General features: G+C 35.0%; 3 protein-coding genes across 4 annotated transcripts; all 3 read right to left on the bottom strand.

Moving 5' to 3' along the window:
• Positions 1–394: 394 nt before the first annotated feature.
• Positions 395–6,047, bottom strand: LOC144353776 (uncharacterized). Of its 2 annotated transcripts, none has more exons than XM_078010063.2 (5): positions 5,898–6,047; positions 3,326–3,371; positions 2,555–2,814; positions 2,039–2,077; positions 395–1,804 (listed from the first exon to the last, which is right to left on the bottom strand). In XM_078010063.2, exons 1-5 carry the CDS (start codon positions 5,982–5,984, stop codon positions 1,778–1,780), a joined length of 459 nt encoding a protein of 152 aa, XP_077866189.1. In that variant the 5' UTR covers positions 5,985–6,047; the 3' UTR covers positions 395–1,777. The 2 variants fall into 2 exon arrangements, with proteins under 2 accessions (XP_077866189.1, XP_077866190.1); XM_078010064.2 differs by having other exon boundaries at positions 2,039–2,074.
• Positions 6,048–7,577: 1,530 nt separating this feature from the next.
• Positions 7,578–11,097, bottom strand: LOC144353775 (uncharacterized). The gene is made up of 5 exons (XM_078010062.2): positions 10,896–11,097; positions 9,764–9,878; positions 8,954–9,222; positions 8,667–8,705; positions 7,578–8,473 (listed from the first exon to the last, which is right to left on the bottom strand). The coding sequence occupies exons 1-5, from the start codon at positions 10,965–10,967 to the stop codon at positions 8,408–8,410; spliced, it is 561 nt and encodes a 186-aa protein (XP_077866188.1). The 5' UTR covers positions 10,968–11,097; the 3' UTR covers positions 7,578–8,407.
• A 619-nt stretch (positions 11,098–11,716) lies between these two features.
• LOC102803064 (uncharacterized) lies at positions 11,717–24,165 on the bottom strand. Its single transcript, XM_085502987.1, has 7 exons — positions 24,046–24,165; positions 20,790–20,868; positions 20,277–20,524; positions 13,604–13,682; positions 13,025–13,272; positions 12,761–12,796; positions 11,717–12,238 (listed from the first exon to the last, which is right to left on the bottom strand). Exons 1-7 carry the CDS (start codon positions 24,130–24,132, stop codon positions 12,176–12,178), a joined length of 840 nt encoding a protein of 279 aa, XP_085359113.1. The 5' UTR covers positions 24,133–24,165; the 3' UTR covers positions 11,717–12,175.
• Between the last annotated feature and the right edge of the window lie 3,122 nt (positions 24,166–27,287).

Raw genomic sequence — 27,287 nt, 5'->3', positions numbered from 1 at the left:
TATGAAACGAGGCAATGGTGGCCAATCAGAGAAGGTAAAATGCCTCCACGTGAACAGTTTGCATATTTAAATGGCAATATAGCACATTCTCCCTTATTTGCATTGCGCTTCAATGATTCTATATGTACTTGTGGCTGGGAATAAATACAAGCGATGTACTCAAGATGTGAATTGTGTGCTCGCGTTCTTCGGTACTTCGTAAGCTAGTCAGTTGTAATAACAGCTGAGCAAATTACGATGATGCTGATAATGTGTTAAATAATTCATAACATTGCCTTGTGGGGGCGCTGGTCATGACAAATATACCTTCCAGGTAGCAGGCGATTGTACCCTTATAGCTGATCTACGCAAACAAACAAACAAACAATTAATAAGAAATTATACATACTATACATTTATTATCAATTTTGACAAACGTTTATTTCTACTCAATGCAAACTGACTATTGTCACGTAATATAATTAAAAATGCAATAATTGTGACGAAGATAAATTCTGTGTCATATATTGACTCTTGACAAATGGCGTATGGTATAACGCACCACTGAAACATGATATGCCGAAGCATAAATTATAATGAATTAAAAAGCCGTAGATTGCGGTGGTAACTGCAAATTAGAGTAGTCTTGTGTGTGTAATAATCACTCACCGAGTGAATAGCGCTGATGAGGTAGATACGCATACTATATCCTACGGATGTAGTGTAGCAGAGTTCTCATTAGTCATCGCATATTTCCGCTCAAATGCTGCGTTTATATTATTTGTTCGGGATTCAGATATGCTTCAGTAATCGCCAAATTATCACTTTAAAGACAAGGATTGCGTTGACGCGGAGTCACGTAATCAGACGTAGCCCTAGTCTCTGGAAGTGAAAGTTACACTTTTATTTTAAAATTGGCACAATTCGATCGTATTTTCATGTTCTTGTGAGATTTCGTGAACATAAAATATATTGCTAGTAGACCAACAAACTACCCACGGCGAGTTACATAATTTGAAATTTGTTTACCATACTACACTATTCAGCTTGCTCCCTCAACGGTCGTACGAAATAACTGTCAACACTCTAGAAATGAGGGCGCACTATATTTACAGGTGTGTTTTGTACAGAATCAATGCATTTGTAAGACTACCACGTTTCAATCTATCATTGGTATGAGAAATTAAACTTATCAAACTTATATACAGTCGTTGTCTTGGGCAGAGCTCAATTTACAAAGCAAACATAATGTTAATTCTTCCTGTTGTTCTAAATTATCAGAGATACAGTTGTATTTTCAGGTGTGAAATTTGCTGTGTTAATTTGCACAATTCTGCGTTGAGATCAGCATGGCAATTGAAGCATGATTTATTAAGCAATAGGTCGAGAGTGTGTTGAGGTGGCAGTGTTCATCGCAATTTTATTTAGCATATAAAAGCATATTTTTCAATTCAGTTTCTGTATGTGTGTAAGGCTAAATGGTATATAATCACAGACAATTTAATTATAAAAAATCTGTGTGTGCAGTTATAAAAATACCAGTTCACATCAATATATGCGTATAAATAACTTGTTTCATTAAAGCTTTGAAAATTAACAACATCAACCAACAGTTGGCATATTATTCATAATTACTTACAGTAAAGTAAAAACCATTTCTATAACGAATTATTGAAACAGCAGAATAAAAATAGCAGAGAAACAATATACAATATAGTATATGCAAATTGCAGATATCATCTATCTTGTTACGTTCGTCGCTGTTCCTGACAGTACTGGTCTCCGAGTAGTGCGTAAATCATCGATCATATGTAGGTACTTGAGTCTGTGAATATTAATTAAACACATAAATATATGCAAAACTACTCGTCTACTGTCAGTTATCACTGTTTCATTGTAATTGTCTGTGACGTAACGAGTGGCCATTGTTGTTTGTTAAAAGGCATTCTACCTTTCCCGCGTTACTAATGGCCGTTGGTGTACTCGAATTACTGAATGTAAATGTAACGTTAAAGTTGTCATGCATTTAAACACTGAGGGCAGACGTTACTTAGCTTACCGTGTATGCTGGAAGCTGTGACTGCACATGCAGGTGCTGCTACGAATACAGGTGGACATGCAGAATAAATGCAAAGTAAATTGTAATACCAAGCAATATAATATAGTACAAACAATACTTATATATATATATACATGTAAATGTATCCAAACAAACTAAAAAACAGCCATGTTTGCATTGTGTCACAAATGAAAACATAAAATGAAAATACAAATATTGACACATGACTACCAAAATATACAAACATCCTGACATATATTATATATGTTTAACTTGGATGAAAGTGTATAATAAAATGCAAATAAGAAATGATGATGTAAATTACACAACTGAAACTATTTCGCTTTAGTTAAAGGTTAGATGTATATCTGCATTTGAATTAGATATGTGTGTCTTCATTCAACGCACACACTAGTTTTGATATGCATCGAAATCTGAAATTACAGCTTTACGTGTAATTGCAAATAACAAGCAAACAACATAAATAACAATATAGATGTGAGTTTTTTTAAATACCTGTTGGTTGTGACCGTATGGCTGAGTATAGATATGTCCAGGTGTTTCTACTATTCCGGAGCTGTTGCTAGGATCGTATTGCTCTGGATTGCCAATTGTTCCATAATCAGACGAATCACAAGATTGAATTATTACTATGCGCCGCCTGGCATCTTCTCGTGATTGGTGGTAACTGTCTATAGCTTGGCATCGTCGATAACACGCCCACACCCATAGTATCATAAACAGAAATGCACATAAAGCGATGAGAAACCATTGCCCTGAACAACACATATCAAATATGTCAGTGCACATATAGTGTACATTCCAATCACAGTTTTAGAAGCGACAATAATTAGAATTAATTACAATTACCAATTATTAAATTATGCACTACTTGTGTGTCTAAACGTGTGGCTATGTTGTGGAATTTGTTTTGACCAAAAGCAACGTTTCAATTTGTTCAATGTATTATTATTTAAATATGCGATATAGCGATATATTCACACGATGTTCCTTTTTACTTACACTATAGTATTATATATTTATGTATAACGTCTAGTCTTTTGTGCATATTCGGTTTACAGAGTTCCTTTGTAAAGGCAACTCAATTTAGACGGGTAAATATAGTGTTTTGTATAGACAGGTTTATTTTATATTATCATTATTCTTCATTGAATAATATTTCATTTGGGGCATGATGTGCGTCCAACATAAATACTCAAATAATGTAACTTGATAACCAATTATAGAAAGTTACACTAAAATATATGTACATAATGTTACACTTACACCAATCCAATCCAGTGTCATCATAGACGTTATAGCAGCAGTCAGCCTGAGGAAAATGTTCATATATTAGTGTATAAATAATTGTATTACTTTCGTAAGGCGCGTTACACGTTACATCGAACCCTATGGCCATGAGCATAGGGTGATTCATTCATACGTATTAAACAATAAAGAGCTCTGCATAACACTGCATGGTATGGGGTAATTTGTTTGAGAGAGTGGGAGCGAGAGTAATACGTAGTTACCAGAGTCGATAAAAGAACAAATGTCATTATGGATTTTCAGAAGAGCTGTTTCAGTGCTGTGGTACTTTCTATATGCAAATTGTAGTGGTTCTAGGAGTGAGTTTTCAGTAAGATAGTCCGTCAGTTGAGAAGCAACAATCTTCTCCAAGACTTTGGAGAGAAACGGCAAGTTTGAAACAGGACGATAGTTCTTGAGTGTATTGCGATCAAGTGAGGTCTTCTTAAGTAGAGGGGTGACGATTGCAGACTTGAATAGTGCTGGCACTTCACCGGATTGAAGAAAAGGGTTAATAGTCATTGATATAAATGGCAGCAGTGAATCGAGACAAGGCTTGAGTAGTGATGTAAATTTACTAGAGGGTCCGGGGGCATGCTCGTCGGAAAGTTTTGAAATCTAGACTCTCTGAAACGCTATTTCCTGCATGGGGGGGGGGGGAATTTTGCTGACACAATGGGTTTCAGCTTGATTTTTAGGGGGCGACAACATTTTTGCGAGGGGGCGAGCGCCCCCTGCCCCTCTCTTGTGCCACCGCCACTGGATTGAAAAAACAGCGCTAGCATGGTCGATGATGGCAAATAGACTATTTATCACGGGATTGGTGCTGATAGATACGTTTGTAACTTCGATTTCTGACAATAAGCGCATCTCACGCCTATGTAAGGGACGCAGTGTTAATATCATGCCCGAACGTTGACCTTTCTACGTGTCGAACGCGACTACACGGTCACCAATATCATATTAATGTATCAGAAATGGCCAATGCGACCGTGGTTTCCACAACTCCCGTCACTTAATTCTTGCATTTGGTACGTCTACCAAATGAGACTGGCATTGATCTAATTATATTCTTAACGTATATTCTATGGCGCAGTGAAAATAAAATAGATGCATAATATTTTACTGTATGTTACTATGAGTATCATGTGATTTATCGTGTTAATTTGCGTATATATTAATTTGAATTATAACTAATTATATTATCATTATTCAAAATTAATTACAACAGCGAATCTGTCAAGTCCAATCTAAACTGAACTAAACTAATTTAAATCAAAACAAATTTAAATTCACTCCAAACCAATAGAACTTTAATTGAAAGCCAATGAAATCAATCCAATATATAATATCAGTCCGCGAGCATTTCAGAGTCGAGACTCGTGTCAATTTTAAAGACAGAGACTGTATTGTAAAGTTTATATTTAATACAATATATAATCAACTAGAAGCAACGTGCACGCTTGGGTGCGAATTCACAAATTCCAGCTCAAACACATGTTCGTTGATATTCGATGTCATTGACCGGCTTTTGAACCTTGTCAAGCCTAAAGTGCAGTCATACATAATCATGAGCTAATCATGGAGTGTAATATTGCCTCTAATTTGTAAATGTTATGCGAACAATTGAAACAAAACACAGAATAGTATACCAACATAATCAAATGATCGTGATTAGCCAGGACAAAGTAAAGGTGCTCGTCGACAATGCGCTAGTAAATTAATCTATCAAATGAAGAACTTAAGAAAATGTGTATATAAATTCTTTAAATTGAATATAAAACTGTATGTTTTGACAAAAATGAAATGCCCCTTATGAGTTTTAATAACCCCACAGAATTTGTAATTTCAGTACACTTATGATGATATGTGCAGTATATTGTGGTTTTACCAACTGTTATACATGGACAAATAACAGTTATATATTTAAATTAGTAATTGGTTGGATAAGTGACATTTATGTAGGCGACGCTACTGCCTGGTGTGTAAAGCACGCTGGTCTGGACATGTCCAAGCTATACATTTCATATTGCATTCGATGTTTTCGAACAAACATCTTGAATATAAACAACAAACCGCTGACGCTGAATGGACACTATATAATAGAAACACGTGACACACTACACCAGGAAGTACATATCGAATAATGCATTACTATTTCCGCGTGAAAATGAAAACAAATTTTGAAAAACAAGTTTGTGCATTGCCACTTTCACTGTGACTCTACTGTCTTATCGGTTTTGTTTTAACTGCAAAGTGTTGCCAAGAGTACATATATCGCCACTGATACCGTATTTGGGAGTCATTAGAAGACTACAAGGTAATTCCCCATTAAAAATTATTGAAAAATCCTAATGAACAATTAAAAGCGTATACCTGACCACAGATCTTCCAAATTCTTATTGATTACTTTCAATATCTCTCCTTTGATGTTGAATACCATATATGGTTTGAATTCATTATTCACCGATGATGAGTACGATGTTAGTTTAACTCCTCAACTGGTTGTCATGGTAATCCACATATATAACATACACACAAACGTACATACCTTTACTTGAACAATCACCGTCGCAACTATAAGTGTTACTGTAGATAATATCACATTATTTGTGTAGAATATCATAGAAGCCGCCATGTTTGGACTATGGGTAAAAGGACTTTCAAGTTGACTTATAATTGACCTGTTCCGAGTTCCCTCAAACCGTACTACACTTTGTCGGTGGGGGCGCTGCAAATTGTTCGGAGTTCACATACAGTGGGGCCAATAAACAATATAGCAGCTACATCTATCTAATTTAAATGTCTACAGTGTTGACAGTTAGTAACACAATATTGGAAAATAGAAAATATGAGTGTAATATTAAAGGGCTTTGATATTCTAGTCAAAGTTAAAATTACACATAATGCCACTTTACAATGATTAATTTTACGAGGATACCACAGTCGAGGTGTTTTTGATTATTAGATTGGTGGAAATGTAGCAATAATCTCTAACTGATTTGACTGCAAAAAATAAGATAAAATAACTGAATAAATTAAAAAATAAGATAATAATCTGAATTACTGCTTGATAAAGTAATTGATTTTGATCATTCAATGTTTTAAATACATTTCTCTATATCATTTCCCGTGCGTTCTGATAGACCGGAGGTGTAGTGACCCCACCGCAGGCTGTGAATACTGAAACTGAAAATAATTTCTTCAATACAAACTTCGCATTTTTTGACCGCAATTATTAACAACGATCATCTTATTTATAGGTTAATATTCTTTGAAAGTAAGTTTAAAGCTGATTTATAAAGGCTTTATGGTTTACACATTCTTCATGATTGAAATGAAATCATCCACCGCGTGTGCCACTGGTACAGATATATGCACATTTAACGTGGATTGTCACAGTGTCTGGTAATTTACATACTATTCTAAACCTCCTTCACACCTATAATGCAAAATAGATCAAACATGGCATATAAATATTGCTTTATACTTAAATAACTGCCATGTTTAAGAAGAAAAATAATTTGATTGATGACAGTAAATTGCGAACTGTAAAACTATTAATTTATATTACACTAACTTGAATATGGCGTTCACTTTTTGTACGACTGTGTCGACACATTTCTGAATTATCCCATCTTTCAGAAAATAATATGTATACGCTGGTAGAGACTTAAAAGCATATTTTAATAAACCACGTGCTCAGGTAAAAATGTATATGTTTCAGCAAACCTCCGTAATCATATAGAAATATCAATAACAATACTTTATCACTGTATGCTCCTTTTGTGTATAAAATAGTACATGCACGTGGACTCTGGCACTCTATACATGGCCCGTGGAAGGTATGTATTCATAGTGTTTTCTACTCTGATTGATTTAAAAAGACAAATATCATGTACCGTCGCTAAGTCTAGTGCATTTTCCATCATCCATATCTCAAAAGCAGGGTTGCGCGACAATCGTGATATTATGGAAATGTATTTACCAGTATCAAATAGACATTGGAACACAAAATATTGTATATCTTTCTCAAGCCTTACGTCGATTGATGCGTTCAACATAATTTCACATCACACCAATACATACTTAATACACTTTAATAACATCTTTTTATTACACTGTGTAGTGTGTGTTTTATTTGAACTGGCCAAGGTATGGAATACACACCTCTATTATTCTATAGTAGTATACCAACTTCAGACACAGAAAACACTTTAAAACACAAAGATCATGTGCAAATGTTACAGCAACTCGACTTTTATTCTTATGTAAAGTGTTCCCACCAAACACACATTTAATCAAAGAACAGAACATAATTCGCAGGTGTGATACGAATCACCACAACCTCCACAGCTCACCAAATGCGCAGTATCAAATCTCATCAGGTCAAGGGGTACTTGGCCACTTTCTAATTGTACTTATTGATTAGTAAGGCCATACATACAATTAATTCGTCCACAACTAGGTGCTTAGGATATGGTACTTTTGTGTTTACAATGTGATTAATTTTTATCAAAATGTGTTTTAATTAATTCGACAAACACTTTTTCAAAAATACTGAAATACTACTGTTAGAAAATAATGATGTTTCATAATAAAAGTGTGTTTTAATGACAAACTCAAGTGCATGCAGTGACGATATGTTTCGAGAATATATCTCGTGAATGCGTAACTCGAACTGTCATTCCTTACCCCATTAAAACTTGAAACTATTAATACTTGTTATTATTATTGATTGGTGGATTAATTGACAATTACTTTTTTTGTTCTCTCTATTAGCTCTTGACAATATTATTATTTACTTTCTAACTTATTATTTCTTTCGGAATAAACATACATATTCATTTACTCATTTTAAATCATTTGGAATGGAAAATTTTAAACCACCAACGAAGAAAAAAATACACATAACGATTTCGTTGGCAAAATGTTATGAGCAAGTATAGATAATATAGTATATATTATCATATTGTATTGATACTTCACACATTACAGAAACAGCAGGCAACCCCATGCCGATAGTGAGAGCATACATTGAGGAATAGTGTTGAATTCTTGTCAAAACTGTTGCCCAGGATTTACTTGGCTCTGCTGCTGTACTACGTTGACTGCAGGCAATTGTGACTGTAAATAAACACAAACAACGTACTATGAGTTACTTTTCCACTTTTTTGTTAGCCACATAGTTGATGTTGTTTAAGATACACGTATGTAAGTAGAGCATGAGCTACTTTTGTTCTCGATCTACCTTGATACTGTGGAGTATTTTTTGCCCATCTATTTTGGTAACAATTTCAAAAACGTTTATTTAACTTACTGTAAATGGCGGTATCTGTGATTGCACGTGTAAGTATTGCTACGTAGAAAAATAATACAATACAATGCAAGTTAATACATGTACAGTACACTAACATCTCAAACTGAAATTATTTAAAAAACAATCCGTCTGCAAATCCGTGGAAAAAACACAATATACACTCAATTTGGTGTATGATAAATTGGCGAATAGCTAAGCTCATGCAAATTATTGCAGTATAGCCTCCAATACAGTACGTCAGGTAATGTGCTCGCGAAACAAAGATTCTCTAGTAAATTTAAAATTACCTGTTGATTGTAGCCATAATGCTGCCAAGAATATAAAGGTCCAGTTGCCTCCAATGTGTTTGAGGTGGCACTAGCAACGTTAGCTCCAGGATTCCCCATAGTTCCATATCCAGACGTATTTGGAGGTGGAACAATTACTGCGGTACTTTCCCTGACTCGCCTATCATTTTCGAGACTTCTGTTATATCTTCTTTGGCATTTCCAACACTCCACACACACACCTATGAAGATCAGTAAGCCGAGGCCTAGCGCGATGACTAAGTATATCCCTGTACACGTAGAAATAAATAGCAATGCGTTTACTCACACTAGAGGATAAACAACTATATCAGATTAGTTTTGAACTATACTCAATGTACTTTTTTATTATGTTTATTATAATTGTTTGAATTCCGTCCAAAATGACTTACAAATTGTTCACATAGTATTAATCTCATGATATTAAGCGATATGTGTTTCATCATCGTCTCCACAAATTCGTTCACTCACTCTACCTCACTTTTTACCAATTCATTTGAGATATAATACACTGGGAGTAATATTGCTAGTCTCTCCATGTGTGCCCCATTAACGGCGGAGTAATCTGCTTTGTACAGTGGCTAGCATATAGTCCTACATACTAAAGGTCATAGGTGGCACAGTAGACGTTTTGCCATTTTTTCGCATAGCATTTATCTTGGGTGACCTGCATCCAGTCTCTGGGTCAATCTATCCATTCTCTAGATCCATGTCTACCATGGTTAACGTTGGTGCTTTACCTATTTGACCTCTCCGAGTTATTATACACATAATGCTGAATATCGCACTTACACCATCCTAGGATATCATCAACACCATCTCCCTCACCGTTGTCATCATTAGTATTATCACAATCACAACCATATCCACAGCAGTAATACATATTGTCGTCATAGCAACAGTCAGCCTATGAAAAGTATGGAATGCAATAGTATATATTTAACAAATAAAAAAAGTAATTCCGAGCAAAGTTGTACTGCTACAGGTGTTCCTAGTTTCAGCGTAATGTCCGAATTGTCGGGTAATAAGATTAAGTATTATGAATATATAATACTATAAAACGGTATCTCTTTCATTAACGTCACTGAATTGCTATGCCATAAACCAACCAACACAAACCTACCAGAACCACAGCAACCCATACTAACTTCTTCCAGACTGAATACAAACCGGATTAAAACCCATATAACCCTAACAAATTAAATAAAAACATCATCCAAACTCAATCTAATCTCATTTAATCCAAACATATCCTAATCAAATCTGATCGATTCTAATCTAATTTAAATCGTTCAAAATTTAAATCCAAGCCAATACAATACAATTCAATTCTAATCAAAATATAATTCAAATCAAATCGGAAAACCCAACCAACATCAATCTAACTATATTAAAACCAACCGAAATCAAAGCCAAATTCAATTCAAATTTAAGTCTGACCAGTTTCGAATCTAAAGTAATTCAAATTCGAACCAATTTCAATTGTTAACAATCTAAATCCAATTTGAATCCAATTCAAACCGGTTCAAAAAATCAAATCTATTCCAAATCTAGTGCAATCAATGCATACTTGAAACAATGCAATCCAATCAGAACCATTTCGAACTCAATCTAAACGAATTTACTTATATAACATCACTTTCGTACAAGAGGAAATATGGAGACCCGTCAAGGTTCGTTGCAAGATCAAAAGCAAACATCCACATATCACCTGATGTACTCAAAATAAAGCCATTTGCATGTAAACAGCAACGAACCGAAACCCCTGAATGAATCTACCTACCTACACTCAATCGCACGCAATGCATTCCAGAGGCGTGACACAGGGTGTAGCAGGAAGTGTTTTGTTTAATTGCAAAATTTCATTTTAACTCGCTATAAAACACTCATACACACATACGTATATACACACACACGTACATACCTTAACTTGCATTATTACCATGGCAACTGCAAGTGCTACTGTAGTTAATATCACACGATTTGAGTAAGTCATGTTTGAACAGCGCGTCAAGAACGTTTACGTTGACACGGAAATAAACCAAGCACTTGAATACGTCTCGTATTATGGTGCTACATTGTTATTCAAGTGTGTCGTGCATTGTTAGGCCTGCAGCATAAGTCGGGTATGAGAACGCTAACCGGTAGTTAAAGAACGGCTACGAGGATGTTGACGGTAGTAAACCTTTCTTTGGGGGGGGGGTCACGGTTAACGCCGTACTTTTTAAGCCCCATTTCTAGTTGTGTGTTGTCATGATGTACGTGTGTTACGCAACCCATAGAAAAACAGTGGACCTGTAGAAATTACACCTGAATTATGCACATACATAGTGACCTACATGTAGCATTCAACAACGATTTGCCTGAACCACGTTTCTTTTGACCAGCCACGCTTTTGAAGTAGAAACTTGGCTAAGCAGATGATGTATGAAGCAATACACCGAATGATTACACAAGCATGTACTGGTAAACCTTCTATAAGGCCAAACAAAAACTTATGTTACCCTCAAGTCGAAACATTTAAAAATTGGGTTGGTCGGTTGAATTTTTTTTTAGTGAAAACTAAAATTATCGTAAATAGCCAAGGTATATGGACTTCATAGTATTCGGAACATGTCAGAGAAATACAGATCAACCCGAGGTTCAAAGTCGCCACTTCGGGATCCTTAATTTATAGAGGAAACAATTTTTTTACTGCTTGTTTTTTAATATTTGAGTCTATTGAAGAAAAAACGCGACCCGATGTTTCATATTTTTCAGTCGGCCTAATTTGTATTTTGAGCTGGAAAACAGGACGATAGATATTGTGCTTAAATCCACGGACACCACCAATCGACAACAGTTATTAAAAGTAAAAGTAGTGTATGAAAACAAATCCACGATGAAGTGTGAACGATTTTTGTGTCGCAGTCAAAGAGACCAACGACCTTTCGCTTGTTTCAGACATTGCTAGTAAATTTAGAGTTGCAGGACATTACTAAAGAAACAATATAACATATGCATACACATCTTGGATACGGTATAAACACTTACAGAGTGAAGTGAATAACAAGTAAGTTAACAATTTGTGCAAAACGTTAAGTTATTTTCGAACTCAATTTTGTGCAGGGGGCATCTACACGGTGATGATATTAATAGACACAGTACTGTCCCTAGGTACTGTGGACACATATTTGAAATCGCACTGTGAATCCAAACAATGGCTTAGCTTGCTGGTTGTATTGGTCTCTGTATGGTACACGTTTCATCAATTGGAGTTACTTGAGACTGCAAATAATTATAAAATATAAATATGTAAATTGTATAATCATTGAGCTATATTTTCTTGGAAATATGAAATGGCATTATTTGTTGTGTTACAGGGCCGTGTGCTGAGAAAATAATTTGCAGAATACATTTTCTACTTGTGTGAATTATGAAATAACCTCCTTAGACAGTTTATCGAATGTGTTCACTTCACCAAGCTAAAATTTCAGATTTGGCATTATGTCTCCGCCATAGTAACTAGTGATAAACGCAATATAACATTGATCATAACAAACAATCGTCATTTTTCAAAACATAAATTAGTGAAATACATTGTTCATTGCATTGTATAAACTGAATATATTAAGAGTGTTTTCATTCGTGAGAGCATTTAATTTTTTTAGAATTTGTGGGTGGATACGCTCCCTAATTATAAGACTTGAAAAATGGTGTAGGTGATCTGTTTGTTGAATTCACTGTATACTAACTTGAAGTGAGAATAAACTTTTATCATAAACGCACATTTCCACTAATTTATCTTACCGTGTAAGGTGGTAACTGTGACTGTACATGTAAGTACTGTAAATAGATAAGTGTAAAATAGTAAAGTGTATAGTTAAATGTTAATGGGTCGGTGTATAATTATGTGCGAAAATGAAGACCAATACCAGTTGTTGAAAAACACAACACAAGTTTTGGAACGTCATATCTGCACTTGAATTTGCCAGTTTTGTGTCATGTGATTTGACACAAATGACAACTACAAAGTACAATTTCATTATGTTTATACACATAAGCATAAAATACCTGTTGATTTTCGCCATGTTGCTGAGTATAGATCTGACTAGGTGTTTCCACTTTGCCCGAGTTTATACTTGGGTCGCATGGTTCTGGATTTCCAAGTGTTCCATATTCAGAAGTATTGAAAGATGTGTTAAATATTGTTATAGGCCTGCCATTAGTGAAAGAATGGTGCTTACAGCAAAGACAATAAATGACAGATACGAATAATGCTATGAATATGAGTATGCCTAGTATGACGGCCAACCATGCTTCTGTAAAGATAAAAAACATGACCTGGTCACAGATAGGTAAGAATTCGAAGTGTATAATTAGGTTTTGTTATTTAGCGTATTGAGTTGTATGTCTGCGTACATTAATTGACGATATGAATTGTGGTGGTTCGAATTGTGCGTATTAATTATTTTGCTGTTCGTAATAAGACTTCATATGTCGTATCTTCATTCACAGGTGTGGGATCTGAAAAAACCGCACGCTTTAACGCAAACGCTGTCAATACCAGCATGTGTATGATATGCCCAATTTTGATTCCAAATAAATTAAAACACAATAATGTAAACAAAATAATTTTGACGTCATACTCACCCGTGCCTAGATGATAAACAGATTTACAAATACAGTCTTCACAACAATAATTTCCATGTTTATCATAACAACATTCAGCCTGTGGAAGATACACATTTATGTACGGTAAATTCTATTTAAACTCTCGCCATGTGAGTTTAGTGTACGATGCAGGTAGTATATTTTTAGGATGGAGGAAACAATAACGGAGTTATTTATCCATAATGTAAAAAAAAATAATGACAGATACAATAAGCATGTGGTTAAATACAATAATACTGTCACACAGATGACCTCAGAGGGCGCCAATGTCACTTGTCTGATGTAAAAAGTTTAGGTTTTAAACAGAAACTATTTGGTAATGACTTAGACAGATATATGACGAGCGTCAAGATGTGCGCCCTCTTTTTGAAACAAATAAAATCTCTTCATGTACATTAATTATCTCTTACTGATTTAACTGTGTTAAATGTAATATACTTGTCAGTTTTTTGTGATTGTTGTCAGCTATAGAAGTCGGAAGACACAGATGTATCGCCAGAGAGTATAGAATTTGCGATCTATGTTTGTCTAAAATTGAAGACGAGTTCCATTTTCATCTAAAATGCCCAAAACTTAACACATTCGGGCAAACATTTCTCCCCCAGTCTCTCAGGACCATGCAGCAAATACCTTGCATGATTTTCACAAAAAAATGGCATCAGACTACCCGACTGATATTGAAAGTGTTGCTTTATTTTGTTTTTATGTATTTAAAATTAAATAGAAATTGTAATTTAAGTCTTTTATACTTTATTTTCAAATTTTCAATGATTTATTATTATTTGCGTACATGGGCAAGAGGCCTAAATACGAATAAAGTTATTATTAATAAAAAAACATCAAACTGACCGTTTCTTGAGAAAAGTATCGGGTACAAAAGACTATGGTACACTAAAGTGTAAAAATATTTTTCTTGAGAGCAAACCTTTCAATAATAAAGATTGTCTTGGTAAGACGTATTATTATACATCTGTCACCGTAACGCCATAAGTTACAGCGTGCCGTAATTTTGCGGTATTTTACGGAGTATTTTCATCCTAACATAAACGGAAATGCGAATTCATCAGACGGTACGCCGTCGCATCGACCTCCGCTGTGCGTCGGGCGATACTCCCGCTGTACAGTCTTCGTGCATACTTTGAGGTATCCTCGTAATAACCTCATGTTATTATGATGCACTAACTTACTGGAAATAATAGTAATATTCCTTGAAAGCAACACAGAAAATTAATGACCTACCTACGCATAATATAGTTCTAACCAAACACCATAAAACACAATATCAAGCTAGATTTATTGCTTAATATTTCAATTGCCCAACTATATTGAGTTATGTCAACATATGTTATATCGGATAACAAAAAAAGACTTTAGAATGGTTTTCGTGGCCATCTTAGATTGTCAACATGACCAAATGGTCTGATTTAAAATCAGAAAATGAAGAAATCGCTTCACTGACTATGAAATCCTATGCGGCCATCATTCTTTTACAAATTCAAGGTCAGCTAAAAGTATATTTTCGTAAGACTATCGATAATTGCCAGAATCCGCCGTGAAAGTCATGACAGAGTAATTATTGCCGTCCGTGCATACTTGAGAGACCCCCATGATAATAATATTACCATACAGATGATCTCAGATGATACTGCCACTATGGCATATATTCTGTACATACCTTTGTAATTTATTGCTATGGGTGGCGTGGTCGTATATATCCATACAAGCTATCCACGACGATAGTTATTACCATTGACTTAGGGTGTCATTCTGGTTTTGCATATATGACAACAGTCACCCGACTTGTTCGTCAGCGATTCGAACAACAACTACAACAACAACAACAACAACAACAACAACACACTTTGTCCGGACCTGAGTGTGACATATTTCTAGCTGTAGTATGACATTTTGCTAGTTCTAGAGTCTTAAAACTACGTTCGCCGTCAACAAGGTTAGCGACGAATTAGTAGTTTCCATCTTGATTTATTCGTGCCTGGTTGTCAGCCAAGAACACTGTCATCTTCTCAAAATCGGCCACACCACTTTTGTTGCAGTAGTCAACAAGTGCGACGTTTTCTGCTGTTGGATTTGTGAGTACCCTTTACTGAATGAACTGGTTTTAAACTCTATTTGAACTACTCTATATTTTTCCACGCAATGTGTATCTAAACTGGTTGGTGTGTGTGTATACTTTGGACTGTACAATAATCCAACGTGATTTCGAAATAGTGTGTAAGATTTGTGTGCACTTGACAATAAAGATGTTTAAATTTTTCAATATAAATGTTTGTGTTTCTGTCGCAACCCTCTAGTTATATGTATGTAGCAGTCACCTGTTTGGTCGAGACCTCAGGTTTCAAAGATCACCGGAAGTACAGACCAAATAAGACATAACAAAGCCATTAGGGGTATAAAAAGCGACAATGTCATGTTTTGTTTCACTATATCTTGTACCATAAAACAGTTTCTGACTTTTTCTGTCGCCTTTATCGCTCCTGGGTTTATTTAATTGCAAAATGAATGAATAACAGGAACAATATATGTTGCTGCCTAAGGTACGTTTCATATGAAGTGACACATGGCTTTGTACACTCTTTTATTGTAGTCAATAGTCAATTTAATGCAAAATCACCAGCCTTAAGGTTATTCTAAATTCACATGAATTATTGAAGGTATCTCGTCAGAATCAGTGTCATTGATAGAAGTTGAAAGCAGAGTTCACGGGTACTGGGCTCCATGCAGCATGACCTACCCACTTCTCAACTTCTCGGCTAGTATTCTAATCTACATACATGAAATACAATACAAATACATACCCCAGCAGACAATAGTTCCTCCGCAGCTACAAGTTCTACTCTGGTCAATACCACATAAATTGTGTGTACAATCAATAAAGTCGCCATTTTTGAACTGCGAATCGACCTTTGAGTTCACATAGATATAAACCGTTGACAACAACCACTTAGACTAAGCGTATTTTAGGCGTAATTTTTAGCGTCATTATAAATGGAATCAGAAAACAAATAGGGATCTTCCAAATCGTGTGATCTTCAGGTGAAGCAGGGTAAACTTTTGTATACAGGTGTAAAACCATCAGATACAGCTTCCTTAATGAAATATATGTTTTTTACTTGTTTTCAAACGGTGGCGCATAATAATCGATGGGGAACTACCTGTTAAATCACATAACTGTCGCATTGCATTACAATGTATATTACGAGTAGCAACAGTTTTAGAGTACTGTTCACGGACCATCACCAGTATGTCTATGTTCAACCATTAGCGACTAATATTATACATACTTGTATATATGAAATAATGAGGTAATGCATACTTTAAACACATGTGCGTGACTGTATTATAATATGATTCCATTTTGAAAATGTGTGGAAAATACAATCTTCTCAGATCTTTTACCTGAGGTTTGTCACATGATTCAGTCGTAGTAGACCTTGATTTCTCATGTTTATAGAAATAGACAATGAAAATTGATGAAAATTGGGTTTTTTAAAGCCCCTAACCTTAACTCTAACCCTCCCGAGTCGCATTGTAATTGTGTTCGCCCATCAAATTATGGGTCAAAGGTCATAAGGAACTGTTGCCTAGACATTTGGTGCAGAATCGGAATTTAAGTGCTTCTCGCAAATTAAGTTAAATTTGTGAACAACAAAAACTTTGGATTAGGAGGCTTTGTTTGTCCTGAATGGTCAGTTTACATTGTACTTTTATCAAAGAGGTGAAAAACTCGAAATGAAATGCGAGGGTAGATATGCGTATCTATGTAAGTATGGCTGAACCCACTATCTCAATTGACCGTGATGTAAATATACTCGCCACGTGGCCACATGGAAAAACTGCATGTAAAACTTGGTAATTGAATCCTTTGTGTGCGTATAAATAATCAAGGGGTTACCGTTGGTAACATTATCATAATACAAACATGTATAGACAAATACATGTGGATACAGGATGACATGATTACGATTTAGAGTCACGCAAACTTTCAAAGAGATACCTGCTTGAAAGGTACACATTCATTAGGGGTGAGATAAGCGTGTTTTGGGTAAAACATCTTGTTGTAGAAAACAAACAAATTGACATAATAGTGAGTATAAACGGTAGGAAAGTCATAGTCATGTTGCCAATATATAGCAATCGATACTAATAAGTGCATGGAAATTAATTGATGATTGTAAAAAGATTGTTTTAAAGGGAATACAGAGTGGTGGTTTGGTGTTAAGAATGATGCATAATCGGTTGTAATATTTGAAAATATCTGTTTAATATGTGATACTGTCACTGAAATATAAAATATTTGAAAGTGAAAAGTGTACAATACATATTTTCCATTATGTTTACAACGTTTTTTTACGTCTTTGTAAATATTAAAATAGTATCACAGCTTCTGCCATAGCATCTATTAAATATGGAGTTCAATAGATCCTCTAATTATTGAGGGGCAGTCTATGTTTATTTAAATTCCGGGACGGTTTTCAAAGCAACTTTCATCAACAATTTTTAAAGTAAAAAAAAACAATAAACCAAGCAAAAATAAAATAAAAAAAATACTGATGACAAAATTCTCCAGGCAAACAGCTCAAAACAAAACTTTGTCGAGATGGTATTTGTATAGTACATCGACCATCAACGCACGTTTCGGCATGGTGTGCACTTCAACGTACATAAACACAAGTTGACCTCTAAAATCTTAAAAAAACTACAGTTTTTTTCAACCACAGATGAGTAAAGGAGTGCTACCGGAAGCTTCAAATAAATGATCGATACATTCAGTAAATTCAACGACGACAAAATTAGAATGACAATTGCAGGTGACATGAACTCCAGAACTGGAGTCATTACGATGATTCTATATATATAATGTTGGGTTAATTATCATTATACATGTTAAATGGCAGTTGTGAAGGTTCGTTAAAAGAGAGTTAACTTGAAAGAAACAAAATTAAGGGCATCCCAACGCAAAAATTTAGATGAGAAAAAAATATGAAAATGGATTCAAGCAACAACTTAAAGTAATGAAAACATACAAAAAAGTAGAATTTGGGTGAACCTGGTTGATTAGATATTGAGACAACAGTGTCGGAGGTGACAAATATGTTAAAAACTACAAAAAGTAAAATGCTATGTAGGAATAACAAAAATTCAATTAAAATAACATGAAACAACGACAGGAACAACGAATGTAGAGCCAAAAAGAAATCATGTAAAGTGCGAATACAATTTGTGAAGAGAAATTTTCCGTTGTTACATAAATTATTTACTGTTTTGATTCAGTGAATACTCCCAGTGGTTGGACGCCTGTTACTGTTGTACCCGTATATAAAGAAAACACAAAACCCGAGAATAAGAGAGCAATCATATTACTCAGAATATTCAGAAAACTTTTCACAAGCATTCTCAATAAATGTCTAAAAGCATGGGCGACACATGTTACACACGAATTATCAAAAAATGCCTAGCTGGCATTTTGGGAAGGATATCCCACTGTTGACTACTTTTTCACACTCGGTGAAGTTATTATATACAGAAGCGCCTATCTCGTGGTGGTCAGAAATTATACTGTCTGTTCGTAGATTTTCAAAAAGCTTTTAGTAGACAGAACACACCTCATGTATAGATTGGCTCTACTAGATGATATGACGGGAATTAAATGAAATCTTACTTTATTTTGAGCTTCAAAAAGTGTTTTGACAAGCTGTGTGTTAAGTCCAATCCCATCCAGCTTTCAAATAAAGTAATTGGAAAGTATGATATTTTCTAAAACAGTACTATATAAATTCACTAAAAAGTAGAACTTAAATGTAAATATGACCATAACAAAGTATGTTATGTGGTACGTTTTTTTTTTCATTTTTGTATAGAATTATGTGCAGAAAAACACGGCGAGGTTATTGGATACAGAACTGTAGTGCTGACTGAATTTGAGCTGAAATTATAGTTTGTCAAGAAGTGCTTGCTGGTTGTACTGGTCTCTGCAATATATATGTTTAATAATTTGGAGATACTTAAGGCTGTAAATAAATAAATAAATAAATAAATAAATTAATTAATTAATTAATTAATTAATTAATCAGAAAATTAATTAATTATTTATATGTGTTAAATGACAGAGCGTATCGTATATTGTACAATGAATATACTCTTAGTACTTTAATTTGTGGGTAGGTGTTCAGCATACCAATATTATGCATTGTTACTTCTAGCCTAACAATAGCAGTCATACATTTTTACTTTATTTTGAATATATTTGCTATGATTGAAAGTGTGTTTGACAGCGTAAAACTCTCATCATAAGAGTCGAATTCAATGCGTACTCAATGTGAATCTACTGGGATGAGAACACATTAACTTACCGTGTAAGGAGGTGGTAACTGTGACTGTACATGTAGGTACTGTTGATAGATAAGTGTAAAATAGTAAAGTGCAAAGTTGAATGTCAATACAGGTAGGTTAGTGTATAATAAGGTGGAAAAAGTGCAGATTAATTGTTAATAGTTGCTGCAAAACAGAAAAACATCTTTGTAACATCATATCTGCATTTGAGCTTACAAGTCTTGACTTACTATGTGATTTGACGCACGTGACAACTTCTTATTATAATTTCATTATAATTTTACACATAAGTATAAAATACCTGTTGATTGTCGCCGCCATGCTGAGTATAGATCTGACTAGGTGTTTCCATCGTGTCTGAGTTTATAATAGGATCACATGGCTGGGGATGTTCAATCGCTCCATATCCAGACGTACAAACAACCGTGGCATTTGTTGAAACCGATATGCCATTAATGAAGGAATTATTTTTACGGTAAAGACAATAAAGCAGCCACACAAATAGTGCGATAAATATAAGCATGCCCAATGCGATGGCCAACCATGCTTCTGGAAAATATAAATATATCATATCCACAGACTGATATAAGATTAGAATGTACGACTACGTTGTGTTATTTATTGTGTTTAATAAGACTGTAATAGTGTTTCAATCAACATATATATAGTAACAGTTACGAGGCCTGGATGAATCATACGTTATAACGCTAACACATGGAGAACCCAAGACTTTCATATATTTGTGTCGGATTTTAATATCTCATTGAAATAGTCCAATACACCGCTGTAAAAACTCTATGTAAGTCATACTTACCCCAATTTAGGTCATCACTATCATAATCATAACCATAATCATAATCATAATCATAATCATCGCCATAGCAACATTCGGCCTAAGAAGACACATTCAATGTAAAACAATTATTTAGAATCCTGTTATGTGAATTTCGTGCATGATACAATTTGTCTGGTGTGTGGTGGATGAGGAATAACATAATGGTGGTTTTACAGTGATTGAATCACTAATATAATCTAATAAGATTTAATGGGATTGCCGAGTAGTGACAGTGACTAATAAATGGTGTTATTTAAAAAAAATAACACTTTAAAAAAAGTACGGAAGATGACTGTCGATACATGTACATCTTTTGCATTTAGAAAATGTTAGTTTTTGGAATTATCTGTACATATGAGCTAGTGGTAGTAATCAATTAATAGAATAACGGGCAATAATTTAGTAGACTTGGCACAGCAAAATATTTGTTCATACTTATGTACAAAAGCAAAGGTACTACATTATTACACGCAAAATATATGTTACCAGGTGTTGTATCGATTTTTCTGAAAAATGTGTATGTTGTGTATTTCTGTTCAATCACTTCGTTAATTGAAATGTATCTCACTGTTTTGACGTTTTCAATTTATTATGTGACCATTATGTCACCGTCATGTAGCAGACCCTTATGCGCCAATCTCTTTACGGAATATGCTGCGTATAATACTGTGTTGGCTAAGCATATATTACATCAGTTTGAAGATAATTACTGGTTGGATCAAACGTTTGTGTCAGGGATCAACTTTTAAGCATGAAAACAATGCAGTTATATAATATTTAAATTGCTGATTCGTTTGTGATTGATCAGCATTGGCTTGTGTGTGTATATATGCACGTTGGTCTTTGTAACGCTAAGCTATATATCGTTACCAGAGTGTATTTCATGCCAGCTGGTGACCTACAATGAATAGCATGATTATAAACGCGATACAATTACAATGAAAATGAATGTTTTGTTATTAAAAACCTGAGGAAGGTCTCAATTGAGGGTATCCCCGTAATGTGACCTAACAGTGGTCCAAATTATCAATCTGCATCACAGTTAATCACACAACGTCTTTAGATGCTTGTGCAAATATTTACAGTTTACTGGAAGTCGAAACATTTGTCACAGAAGATTTCAGGATCTTTTAAAAAAATTAATTCAACATCTCCACTATTTATCTATTGATATATCTAAATATATGTATCAAAATCATCAATCAAATAAATACTACTCAACAGACATTTTTTTCAGGGATTGTAGATATATACCTTTTTATGTTAAATGTCGAAAGATTTTACTATCTGAATGCATTTTATTCATGATCATGATTTGCGACCATAGTTATTACCAGTAGGCTAGGGTGTCATGTTGGTTTTGTTCATATGGTGTCCCTCGACTTGTAGGTCATCGGTTTGATCACGCTTTGTTCGGACATGTTAGCGAGTGACAAATAACTCGTTACTAGTACATTTTAGTGGGAATATAATCTTGAAATAATCCGTTATCCGTCCACTTGCGTCACTGGCTGCTATTTCCCACCTTGTTCAAAGTCATGCATGGTCGTTAGTCAAGAACATCGCGCCCCGACATCTCTTTGAAACCACCGTCTGACAATCACGTGAGTTATGTGGCATGTCGAAAGCACCACATTCGCCACCGACTTTACGAGTGCCCTGTGTGACTGTGAAGTGTTTTAGTTCAGTCGTCTCTCACGTAGTACGTAACATTAACTAGTCTGTATCTTCGTGTGTTTTACTGAAATATGATAATGTGTTGACAAGTGTGTCGTGTGTGCTGTGAATTGTGATCGAATAAAGTGCGACTTGCTGGCACGCTGGCCTGTTGTTTTTTATTCAAATTTGTAATTCTTTTTTGCTCTATTGTAAATTAACCCTGTGGAATACTTTCTTCTGAATTTCGACTCCAAAACAACTCAAACCATTTCAAATAAAAACACACCCCAATGCAATCAAAACGTTCGTATCAAAATTAATCCAAATTCAAATCTATTCGAAACATATCACCAAACTCGAGTCCACGCGTCGCCGTTGTATTCAATTTTTGTATGCTTTCCCGTTTGTTTGGTATATGGACATGTGAGTTGTTATAATATTGCGTGCTGCCCATTGATGAACTGCCACATTCTCATTGGTCGATTGGCACTATGTGTAGCTCTGTTATTATGACAAGGCAGTGATTCAGGTCAACGAACGAACAAGATTGTGCAAATATAATTCAATACAATTATACAACTTGGAGCAGTCTTGGCTACGCATGCATTACACAAATCCAAAGGTCACTTGTTGAATCATTCATGGCGTATCACGTGATCACACTAACTGGTATGCATACAAACCATGCAGTTAATATGCATTTGTATTTAATCATAGATAGTTGGGTGGTTATGTCTTTTATATGTTTGTTGTCGTGTGTATTGCCTAATGTGCAACTCTATGAACGCCGGGCTAAGCTATATAGTATTACAGATACAGTATCACATACCACTAAATTATCTCAAGTGAATACTGTAATTGCATTAACGATTTTCACTTCTCTGTTTCAGCTGATAAGTGAAATGTGAACATTACTCATTGACTTTCTGCCAAAGTTGTGAAATTAAAAACCAGTAAATACGCTCAAAACATCAAAATAAATGGTTTTACACTATAAACAACAAACTGCTCTCACTAGTACACTCAACCCAACACAGTGTATATCAGACGTACGCGACACCAGAAAGTATCGACCTAAGGTAGTAAAGCTATTTCCGTGTAAAAATGCCATAGTTTTTTTTAATGTTTTATACATTGAGTTTTCACAGTTTTTGCTTGTAATATCACCTTGTTTCTCCTGATTTTGTGTTATTGCAGTATAAAATGGCAGACCGCTGTCGCTACACTCAATCCAACACAATGTATATTACTAGACGTGCGACACACTATACGCCACCAGGAAGGACCTACCGAATCGTGCGTAGAAAAGCTGCTTCCGTGTAGAAATGCCATAGTTTTGTAAAATGTTTTATACATTGAATTGCCACTTTTAATTAACACTCTGTCTCTCCTGATTACTAAGGGTACATATAATATATTTTAGCACTGATAACACATTTGGTATTTTGTTACAGGAGTACGAGTTACATCTGGTTGGTTTTGAATTGTAAACATTGTAAATAATTAACCAGACGCTACACCTAATCCTAAACTAGGTGTCAAATATCAAGATGTATAAAACCCCACAAATACGTACCTTAACTGGCATAATTGTCATCACTGCTACAAGTGTTACTTTAGTCAATATCACATAAGTTGCGTAGGAAAGCATTAAAGTCGCCATGTTTGAAATTCGAGTTAAGGTTTTAGGTAACCCGGAAATGGTTAATTAATAATTTATGTATTTAGTCCAAACAGGTCATTGACACGTGGGTAGAGTACACGATGCTCAGCTTTAAACAATGTATGTGAATTTGTCGCTCAATATAAGTTCATAACAAAGTCCCATACTTCAAATTGTCCCAGTTCCAGACGTAATGGGGTCAGCAGCAATCGTTATCAAGGATAGAAGCGGTCGGTGGCTTCCTCCCATCATTGCGAGATGCAGCAATTACAAACATCGCTCTGCCGTGTGGAAAAGAGATTGTCGACCGCTCGCTGTGTTCCGAAGTCGCATACAACAACAAAACAAAACGATCTTCTCGGTTATCATCATGGGTACAAATACCTCTATAATGTATGTAATTTATAAATATACCATGTAGTCCTTTCAAATCCACATACGAAGTAAGGCCAGGCAATTCAGTCTCAAAAACGAATATTTTAGTGTGTGAATAATTTTTCTAGGTAAAAAATAGGCTGTGTTTTTTTTTTTTTTTTTTTTTTTTTTTTTACAAAGTCAGTTTATCATGACGTCAACATGAATGCGTTGAATGTCATACTTTTAGATTGCCATTGTCAGTTATCATTACAATTATAATTCCCCGCTTCCACAACAATATGACATGTGTTCATCATTGCAACAATCCGCCTATGAAAGACAGGAAAGGTTGGAATTGACAAATAAATACTCGTTTTAAGTCATATCTTCTGATGTCCATGTATAAAAACGATCAGTAAGGGTAAGTAACTTCATGCCATCAATTATGTGTTGTATAGAACGATGTTTTTGCTGTGTTTTGTTTTGTTCAACCCACCACCACCACTACTACAGCAGTAAAGTAAAATCAAACAGACAATTACCTAAAATACACTAGTGTGAGGTACAACCAGTGATTTCTAAATGCCACTAATTCCATTGCTGCTGGTTGCACCTCTCGTATTGTAATAGAACGGAATGTATTGAAAGTAATCTTGCACAATTATAATTTAGTGAGTGTTATCAAAATGTTAAAGCGGGGGAGTCGTCACCTACGCATGGGTCAGATGACCATAGCGTGGCATTGTTTACAAACAAGCGTCTACCCATGAGCCTTTGCGTTTTTAGCGTGTGTTGTTATCGTTGCTTGGGACTCAATTCCCGCGCGTGCGCAGGTGACGACCCTCCCGCTTTAAGTTTAAGGTTCCAGTTGAGGAAGGGCGTTGTTTATCAACACCCAGTGTCACCTCGATGATACAGTGTGTTAAAATTGTCGTAAATGATAGAGTGGTGTTACTACTAAGTCGAATGGCCACGGTCTAATTCAATACATACTAAGAATTATTCAGATTTATCATTAAAATCAGTTTTCCAATTGAACACATTTTAATTACGTGTATTTAGTCTTTTTAGAAACATTACATTAAAATGATAAATTTGTCACATCCAAAATACAACACCATAATAGTGCAGCGACAACAGCCGCGACTACTGTAAGATTTAGGTTTAGCTATAAAAGTCTTGCATAATTAAATTTCTTGTTGAAAATTCATTGTTATACATGGCTGACGCCGTATCAGCATACACTACGCAGACCCATAACCTTAAAAAGAGGGCGCCCTAACGTTAAAATTGGTGTCATTCAACTGCGTCTATTTGCGATCTGGGAATGACATTGTACAATGATTTGGTGAAATGCTTGTAATATATCTGTCAATAGCATTTTAAATAATAAAAGCATGAGTGACAAAACAGCCTCTAAATAAATATATATGAAAAAGGGATACCGGGTCATCGTAGACTTTGGTAAAGATTAATAGTATATTATATATGTTATATTTATTGGTCCTGGCAGCTTTCGCCAAATTTAATTACATAAATTTTGACGCATAATTCACTATATTAACAGGCGGTGGGAAAACAGATGTGGTCATGTAGGATCGCTAAAACTCTATGTCCAACGCTGTTTGGGTGAATCCTGGTATCAATCGTGCATGATAGTCTCCCAGGGAACTTTCGAAAAGCAGATATTGAAATATACCAAAGCATTTGAGCATTGAGTTTATTCCTGTGCGCTTGTTTACGTTCACGATATTTTTTCCAACTACTTTTACAAACACGCCCGGAGTAACCATATGCTCTCCTCCCGGGCGCAGCCATACGCCAGAGCCGTGCGCTACTACACGACCTCTCGGTTTGTACCTAAACACTGGCTATTGATGCACACTGCTTAATTGTGGGATAATACAGTAAACATAATATTAGGATGTGTTTTCAAACAGCAGATTATTATTTATGAAGTGTTGTCAGTGTTAAAAGCCAAATCAACGCATACTCTACTGTTTATTATTCAACTCTTATCGAAAACATATTTTCTAAGATTCTGATATAAACCCCGCCCAGAAATGTTGCACTAGCCAATCACATGGGAATGATTTATACTGATATTATCATTTAACCAGTCATAGATTATTCTGTTAAAATTGTAAATAGAAAACGTTTGCACTTGAAATAATTAATGTGATCTGAAGCGTATGGATTATTACTTAATGTTATTCTTAATTACTAGATTAGATGTGATTAGAATATTGTGTGTTTCCTAAAGAGGCAATGTTGATTGCTTCATCATAACGGGGCAAGTGAGTTTAGAATCTGCATTCCGTAATATTGGCCACTTGCATAATCGATAAACAAAATGCGTTAAAATGTGAACTCTTATGTTTAAATAAATTATACGGAAGGTCCGACATTTCAATTATTTCAAATTTACTAAACGTGTGCTGGCCACGCGTACATGTATCTTAAACCATTTGCGTCGATGTTTAGTTTCTTCTTTGAGTATCCGATAACAAAAACCAAAATATTTATTCTACGAGAGAAGATGATTATGCAAATCATATTCGTAAAGGTGCATATATATTGTATGATATTGTAGTGTTGTCGATTTTTTGTCTATGATGCGGTGTATATGACGAAGGACTGGGAGCAAGTCAAATAAAGTTCGCTGCTTTCTCTCGAGGCTTTCAAGTTCAGAGAATCATGTGACAAAAGTATTTTGTATTGACTGAGCGGATCTATAAGTATATAAGGATGGATGAAGACAAATGTTATACTCCCAAGGGGAAATATACGGCTCCAAT

Source organism: Saccoglossus kowalevskii, chromosome 8, assembly GCF_978046115.1.
Source record: "Saccoglossus kowalevskii chromosome 8, keSacKowa6.1, whole genome shotgun sequence".
NCBI classification, from domain to species: domain Eukaryota; kingdom Metazoa; phylum Hemichordata; class Enteropneusta; family Harrimaniidae; genus Saccoglossus; species Saccoglossus kowalevskii.
This window is presented reverse-complemented; position numbering and strand designations above follow the sequence as displayed.

What these genes read in the sequence shown, in the direction of transcription:
- LOC144353776 (XM_078010063.2), bottom strand. Translation starts at nt 5,984, where the DNA reads ATGGCGGCTTCTATGATATTCTACACAAATAATGTGATATTATCTACA. An exon ending in CGGTGATTGTTCAAGTAAAG is followed by an intron (nt 3,372 to 5,897) that starts GTATGTACGTTT and finishes CATTTTCCTCAG; the next exon opens with GCTGACTGCTGCTATAACGT. An exon ending in TGACACTGGATTGGATTGGT is followed by an intron (nt 2,815 to 3,325) that starts GTAAGTGTAACA and finishes TGTGTTGTTCAG; the next exon opens with GGCAATGGTTTCTCATCGCT.
- LOC102803064 (XM_085502987.1), bottom strand. Translation starts at nt 24,132, where the DNA reads ATGGCGACTTTAATGCTTTCCTACGCAACTTATGTGATATTGACTAAA. An exon ending in AACATGGCGAAAATCAACAG is followed by an intron (nt 12,797 to 13,024) that starts GTATTTTATGCT and finishes ATCTATTTACAG; the next exon opens with TACTTACATGTACAGTCACA. An exon ending in CACAGTTACCACCTTACACG is followed by an intron (nt 12,239 to 12,760) that starts GTAAGATAAATT and finishes AATTATTTGCAG; the next exon opens with TCTCAAGTAACTCCAATTGA.
- LOC144353775 (XM_078010062.2), bottom strand. Translation starts at nt 10,967, where the DNA reads ATGACTTACTCAAATCGTGTGATATTAACTACAGTAGCACTTGCAGTT. An exon ending in TGGTAATAATGCAAGTTAAG is followed by an intron (nt 9,879 to 10,895) that starts GTATGTACGTGT and finishes TACTTTTCATAG; the next exon opens with GCTGACTGTTGCTATGACGA. An exon ending in CACAGATACCGCCATTTACA is followed by an intron (nt 8,474 to 8,666) that starts GTAAGTTAAATA and finishes GTTTATTTACAG; the next exon opens with TCACAATTGCCTGCAGTCAA.